Source organism: Tiliqua scincoides, chromosome 10 (assembly GCF_035046505.1).
Source record: "Tiliqua scincoides isolate rTilSci1 chromosome 10, rTilSci1.hap2, whole genome shotgun sequence".
NCBI classification, from domain to species: domain Eukaryota; kingdom Metazoa; phylum Chordata; class Lepidosauria; order Squamata; family Scincidae; genus Tiliqua; species Tiliqua scincoides.
The window spans coordinates 27,716,217-27,723,372 of NC_089830.1; the positions used below are offsets into that span (position 1 = coordinate 27,716,217).

At 49.9% G+C, this 7,156-nt stretch overlaps 1 protein-coding gene across 2 annotated transcripts; it reads right to left on the bottom strand.

Moving 5' to 3' along the window:
• Positions 1-1,056: 1,056 nt before the first annotated feature.
• TMEM160 (transmembrane protein 160) lies at positions 1,057-7,156 on the bottom strand. Of its 2 annotated transcripts, none has more exons than XM_066638872.1 (3): positions 6,918-7,156; positions 5,122-5,214; positions 1,057-1,268 (listed from the first exon to the last, which is right to left on the bottom strand). In XM_066638872.1, the coding sequence occupies exons 1-3, from the start codon at positions 7,108-7,110 to the stop codon at positions 1,084-1,086; spliced, it is 471 nt and encodes a 156-aa protein (XP_066494969.1). In that variant the 5' UTR covers positions 7,111-7,156; the 3' UTR covers positions 1,057-1,083. The 2 variants fall into 2 exon arrangements, with proteins under 2 accessions (XP_066494969.1, XP_066494968.1); XM_066638871.1 differs by having other exon boundaries at positions 1,057-1,916; positions 6,918-7,153.

A 7,156-nucleotide genomic window follows, 5' to 3' on the forward strand; every position in this document is an offset into this window, starting at 1 on the left:
GGATGTGGCAAAATCTCTCTCCCCCCCCCACCTCCCCTGGCTCAGTCAGAGCAACAGTGCAGGATAGCAAAGCAGTGAAACAGGCCATTGTGTGGGTGGGTGTGAGACAACAGCACTTAAAGGTAAAAAAAAAAGATGCCATAACTTTTAGCACTTAATTCAAAGGAAGGACTTGTACAGTTTGGTGGGAAGAAGAGAAAAGCCCACAGCAAAACAGTAGCACTTGGGATGAGATCTACTTCTGTATAACCCATCGCTAAAGGTATGTGTGTGTGTGAGATTTTTTTTTTCTTTTATTAATCTCATTGGATAGATGAATGTAGTTTCCACTGTTTACTTGTTGTTGACATGTTGCTGCTTCTTTTTGGCCATCTGGGATTTCAGAGAAAATAAAGTAAATTGGACTCATTTCTTGCCTTCTAAAAGGACTGCTGTTGGCTCAGTGAGTCACATGACCCCTTCAGACAACTCGTTGCAGCAACAGGATCTTGTCCTTCTTATAGGTTTACAGCTCCCCATTAAGAGAGGCAGACAAACCTACCCAATTTGGATAGTACAGGTTGGGACTTGTCATCTGTGGATTTGACTCAACATGGGTCATGTGACCCAAGCTGCGTCTCAACCTGAACCCTCCAAATGTGATCAGAGCTATGCTTCAAAATGCAACTAAAATGCTACTTCCTGTTTCAAAAGTGACTTTTTCATGTCCTTTTATAAGGCATTCTGAGGAGCAGGAAAGGCCAGAGAGGCAGCCTCAGCCCTCATATTGCCTTATGGGTATAAAAGCGTCACTTCCAGTTTCCTCTGAGAAAGGGCAGGAAGGCCATGTGTGGCCTCCCTGGTTCTCAGAACATCCTCGGCACACAACTGGAGCACAGCTCTGGTCATGGCCAGAAGTTTTTCATGCCCTAATTGACAGATTTGATTATCTACAGGAGTTCCTGCAACAGAACCCCCGCGGATAGAGGCACAACCTGTAATTGAAATGGGAAGCCTGTTATTTCCCCCCCCTTCTCACCGCCCCCACCTGGTTCAAAAATAAAAGAAAGGTGCCAGGCTGATTTGGTATCTTTAATACAAATGCTAACTGATCAGGACAAGTGCAGAGAAGCAGGCGTAGCCTGACAGCAGCAGAGAGATGCTTCTGATATGAGGATTCTGGAGCGTAGGCAACAGTGGAGCAGAAGGAGTAAGCTTCAGGGGCAGGCGGTCGCTACTGGCTGTTCCGAGGACACCTTCAGACTGAACATGGCTTTGCAACTGGCAGACTATATCCAAAGCAGGGGGGGGGAGAGAAGAGAGTTGAGCGAGACCAATAGCAAGTTCTCAGCAGAATGCTCCAGTGCCAGAGATCCTTTTTAGGCTTTTAGGAAGAACATTAAGCTGTGGCCAGGAAGCCGGCCCACTACCTCAGCAAGATGCATCCTTTGAACACTTCCTCCTTTGTTTTGCCCAGTGATCCAATTTTTGCTACTGTCACTTCCCAGACTCTATCTGGAAACCAGAAATAAATACAAAGCAGCCCCCACACCCCCTTGGCCCTTCCTTCCTTGCCTTTTCATCCAAGGGGGCAGAAGGGCCCAACCATGCCACCTGGATGGCCTTAGGAGTCAGTCCAGAGACCAACCGCGTGCCAAGGATTATCCGTCAAGTCGGGCTTCACTTATCCGATTTCCCATCCTCCTTTTTCTTGTCTTGGCATTTGTCGTGGGGCTCGTCCTGGATGATCTCCACTTCCAGGCGCCCAATGTAGAGGGAGACGGCGCACAACCAGAACAGCGCTACGGTGGTGACTGCGGTACAGTTCAGAAGGGCAGTGGAGAAGGACAGCATCATGGTGCGGCGGAGAAGGACGAGGCTGACAAGGTAGGAGGCACTGCCGTACGACACACAGATTCCCCCAAGGATGAAAAAGCCTGGAAGGAGAACCAAAGATCACCCTCCTGGGGATGGTTCCAGACTCTCACCTGGTCTACACAAGGATCAACAGGGCAATAACGGCAGTCACTCCTGGGCAAGAGAGTGCAGGTCCCTACAGTTCTTTATACAGGAGGACATAAACCTGTCATAATACTCTTGGTCAGGTAGAAAAAGCCTCTGCTAGACAATTCTGAGAGCCTCAATACTTTGCAAAGGCCTGAACTGAGAACACCTTTCTCTGAGCCCACATGGCAGTTTGGGGCTACAGAATGTCCCTGTGCCCTGGAACCAAGATACAGTCATAGAGAGAAAAATATTTAATTGGCTTCACCAAACCATGCCTCAATATCTCCTGTGTCAGTGGGGTTGGGCGGGAGGGGGCAAACCTGGTAGCAAGACACAGTGTGGGGATGGGGTTGAGTGTCTCTCACAACTCACACGTACTTTTGTCTGGAGACAAAAATCAAGTAACTGCTCAATCCTACTTTTGCGACTGGGGCAACAGTCGCCGTTCCTTCTCTGGCCCTGGGCACATCCTATGTCTGTCTAGGAACCAGTGAGGCTAATCCAATGAAGTCTGTCCAGAACACTCTGCACTTCACCTTCAGCCTGTTGAACCGCTCATGTTGGGGTTTCGGCATCAGATCCAGCCCACAAAGGGCTCAGTCATCCTCAAAGCTTAAAGGGTCGCCTAAAGTGCTGCCTCATTTTTCTTTACCACTCAACTATAGCACATGTTCAAGTTTGAGGAACTGCTGCCCCACTGTGGCAAGATCTAGAAATACCATCGCAGAGACAATGGGTAAATCCAGGAGCCAGCAGTGATAGCCCCTTAGGACCAAGTGCTCAATCTCTCCATGGGCCCCAAATCTCACAAGTTTTACACACACTCTCTCCCTATGCATGTAGGTCAGGGCCCAGGGCTGGTGCAATTCAACAGGATCTAAGATCTCAGGCAGTGGTTTTCTGGCTTCCACCTCCTATTCCTCATTTGAGAAAAGTCAGTAGCAACAGAGAATATGTTCGACAAGAGAGCTTGGCCCCAGTACAGCTTCCTTCCCTGCGACACATCATCATAGCAAAACTTGAGCATGCTGGCTCTGAGGAGACTGAGAAGGCCTGGCTGGCAGCCCATGGGCACCGAGTTTTGCATTGTATAATATACCACAAACCGCCTGTGACTCCCCAGCAGATATACTCCAGGGATGACTTTCCACTCCCAGGTAAGGTGCATGGAAGCCACTAGCCAAGACTGTCCTCAGAATCTCCCACACAACTTGGCTTGGTGCAGGAGCACAACAACAAAAGTGCAAGCAGAAATAGGAGGTTGTAGGAAAGTGAGAATATGTCCTTTTTCACAAGGGCCACTCTGCCCCCAGCCCAGAAATGACTGTGCAGAAACATGGGGAGGCACCCTGAGGCCACTGAAGACCAGGCATATCAAACCAGAGCGGAGCACCAGCATGCCAGAAAGTACACCCGTCCTGTGCCCTTTCCCAAGTTGTGATCATTACCCTTCAAGGTTTCTGCCCTACAGCGCTCCTTATCCAGGGCCTGACATCAGCTGGCTTCTGCAGTGGTGTCTGCTCACTGCCTTATCTAGAACGGACTGTGCAGCTCCTAAACCCAGGAGACAAACAACAAAGGGTGGAAACTGCAACTCTTCTCCCAGGCTTCTCTTTTAGGAGAAGCTTATTAACCTTAAGTGGCTGGCGGGGTGTTGTGCAAGTTGGAGGATGTGGTTCACCAGGCGGGGAAGCAAGCCAAGTTTCCTTAAAAGGCAGGAGAGGGAGAACCAACCACTCCAAGACTATACCTGTGTGAGCTCTAGTCCCTGGCCCTTGGAAATGGATATCAAGTGCCCTCTTTGGAGGGGTTGGGTGGCTCCACACATCCTGTTTCACAGTTTACCTAGATTTCCAAGTTCAACTCAGACAGTTCAAGAAATGAATCCTGCTTCCTCCTTTCCATATCTGCTTCCCTCCCCCGCTGCAGATGGCGTAATTGGTGAGATTACACAAGTGCAACTCAATGCAGCCCTGGCATACAACTGCCACAGTGAACATCACTTGTTAAAAAGCCTGTGTGCTATGTGGGGGTTTCCCCCTCCACACACAACTGTTTCTAGGGAACAAAGAGCCTGTCCAAGGTCACCCTGGGAAACTGTACTTCTCTGCCTTGCAAGGTTATAAAATCATTGGCTCTTCTGAAGGTTGTTTGCAGAACACAACATTGCTGGAGTGTCTGGGGTCTGAAATGTCAGCTGAGATTTCACATTCTTTTCTCAACTGACTCATCCAGACAGCCCCTCTTGGCTCTAACCACCACTCAGCTTTGACAAATTTTAGAAGAACGACCGTCCTGGTCAAAAGACAGGACAGAGCCTCCAGACAACTTATGCCCATCAAATATGGCACAGGGCGTGCCTTGCATATAGGTCCGCAGCAACAGCCAGAAGAAGACTGCTTGGCAGGAAGAAAGTCCCAGGTTCAGTGCCTGACAACTCCAGGTTGGCTGGGAAAATTCTCCCTCTACCCCAGACAGTCCTGCAGCAGACAGTCCTAGGAAAGAACAAGGCAGCTTCATCTGTTTGTACACAGCTGATGGATATTGCTGGGCTTCTCGCAGTTGTGGGTGGCGGTATGAATTTTTTCCTACCTTTTAATAAGTTTACTGTTCAATACAATCTGTTTTGCTGTTAGCTGCCATAGACCTCTAATGTTTTAGAATAAAGATAAGTTCACCTGCATGCAGGTGGGTGGGAGACCGGTGTGGGCTGAGAATCAGGTACACTAGAAGAACTTGGCCAGTAATCCTAAAACAAACTGCCAATCAGAAAAATCCCAGGCAGACCCACTTTTAATTCTGGCAATCCTTACAGGAACTATGAAAAGCAGGCCAGTCGCCCTATCCCCATATTACAGAAGGGAGGCCTGCACCTGGCCATTCAACAAGTTCTGGGTTGAACTGAGAAATAAACTAGGGCTTTCCAGCTTATCACTTGTGCTTCTGTACCTTGCACTAGCAAAGGGGGCTGACCTGATAGAGATCCCTTCTAGGAAAACTGACCCTTTTCACAATAAATGAAGTTCATGGCAACTCTGCTGGTCTGCTGCTTTAGCTGCCGCAGCCAGCCTCAAAATCCTTCGCTACTGTTCTACCCACTCTATTCCAAAGGTGCAGTGTCTTATCATCACCTACCATAAGCTGCTTCGCGCCCCATGTCACTCTGAACATAAGAGATCACTCCAACACCAGTAGCCAGCAAGCCGTTCCGAAACCAGGAAAGAAACCCTGGTGAAAAAGAGGAGCAGAGAAAATAAAAGGTCACTGATTCCTTTACTGACCACACTTGATTTGAGGGACTGTGAGGATTTGCTTTCTGCACATGGATACAAGCAGAGGCACTTGAGACGGAAGAAATGGCAAAACACTGTTCCTGGGAATGCTGTAAGACAGTGTTTCTCAAACTGTGGGTCAGGACCCACTAAGTGGGTCGCGAGCCCATTTCAGGTGGGACCCCATTCATTTCAATATTTTATTTTTAATATATTAGACTTGGTGCTACCATGGTACGTGACTGCATTCAGGGACCTTTTAACAAGCTACTACGTATATTATTTTAACAATGATTGTAAACGGGACTTACTTGTAAGCGTGGGTAGGATTGCTGCCTAAGATTTTAAAAAAATTTCCTGCTTGATGATGTCACTTCTGATCATGACATCACTTCCGGTGGGTCCTGACAGATTCTCATTCTAAAAAGTGGGCCCTGGTGCTAAATGTGCGAGAACCACTGCTGTAAGACATCAGGAGCAAGCTGAACACACAGTGCGGCCCTGAGCCATTATTGGTCCACTTGGCTCAGGATTGTGGGTTTTGACTGGCAGCAGATCCCCAGGATCTCAGTCAGACAGAACTCCTTCCTGTCACCTGCCACTTGGCACAGCTGTATCAGCACTAGAAAGTTGGATAGGTCTGGGCCCTCAATGCAATGCAGCTTCCTATAGTCTATCTTGGACTAGATGCCAGTTAAATTACTGAGGGTACAAGCATCGCCTCATGAATATAAACAGAAACCGAATGCTCACCTGCCTGACAGGGTTGGGTCTGTTTCGTCAGGGATTTATCAGGGCAACGTGTGAAGAGCTTGGAATGCTGCAATGATGTTATTCTACTATGGGACAAAGTTCATAAACAGAAACACAGCACTGGCCAACCTCACATGCTACATTCCATTCTTACACTAACAAACAGCCCTGCAAGTTGGCCAGTATGGCATTTCTGTTTATTAAACAGTCAGGTCCCCCTGGCTCAGCAGTTCTCCAAGGTTCCAGACAGCAGTCTTCTCTGCCCCAGTGGGAGAGGCTGCCAGGGACTGAAACAAGGATCTAGGTACTACTGTGAAGTTGCTTGCAGCTGCTTGAGGCATCTGGTGGGCCGCTGTGAGATGCAGGAAGCTGGACTAGATTGCCACTGGCCTGATCCAGTGGGGCTCTTCTGATGTTCTTATCTCACAGTAGCCCCCACAGATGCCTCAGGGACACACAAGACATCAAGAAACCTGCATACTGGCACCTGGCATTCTGAGGTAGCCTATTTGTAAAACCAGGAAGAAGGTTGCACATGCCCATCATGGCTTATCCCCTGTGATGGACTGTGATGGACCATCACAGCCTCATTACATGCATGTGCCTATCAGGGTTTGTAACCTGTGATCGACTTTCCCTCCATCAGTCTGTCCAATCCCCTTTTAAAGGCATCCAGGCCAGGCACCACCACCACATCCTGTGGCAGGGAGTTCCACAGACCACTGCCATGCTGGGTAAGGAAATGGGTCTGTCCAGTCTCCGGACACCCAATTTTAGAAACTCGTCTCCTCCTGCTGCAGAATGAGATGCACAGGCCCCGCCCACCAGCACCGCAGACTCCAACCTAGAACAAGCCCCGCCCCGGCTCCCTCTGGCCCCGCCCCTCGGCGAGGCCCCTCCCCTCACCGGTCTCGTGAGCCTTCCTGAGGAGCCAGGCGTCCGCCTTGTCCAGCTCGGAGGCGGCGGGAGGTCCAGGGCCGCGCCCTGAGCTGTACCTCGCCGCTCTCCCGCGCCAGGGCCAGGCCTCCCCCCGCAGCAGCCCGCCAGCCTCCCTGGCCCGCGCCACCACCCGGCTCCACCAGCCCCCGCTCAGCGCCATGGCGGCGGACTGGGAAGCCGGCGCACAGAGACCACCTCAAGCGAGG

Bases quoted from the DNA above. Each gene is read 5' to 3' on its own strand.
- TMEM160 (XM_066638871.1), bottom strand. From the start codon at position 7,110: ATGGCGCTGAGCGGGGGCTGGTGGAGCCGGGTGGTGGCGCGGGCCAGG. The intron at 5,215-6,917 runs GTGAGGGGAGGG...CTTTTTCACCAG, and splicing joins CAGGAAGGCTCACGAGACCG to GGTTTCTTTCCTGGTTTCGG. The intron at 1,917-5,121 runs GTAGGTGATGAT...TTCTCCTTCCAG, and splicing joins GGGGCGCGAAGCAGCTTATG to GCTTTTTCATCCTTGGGGGA.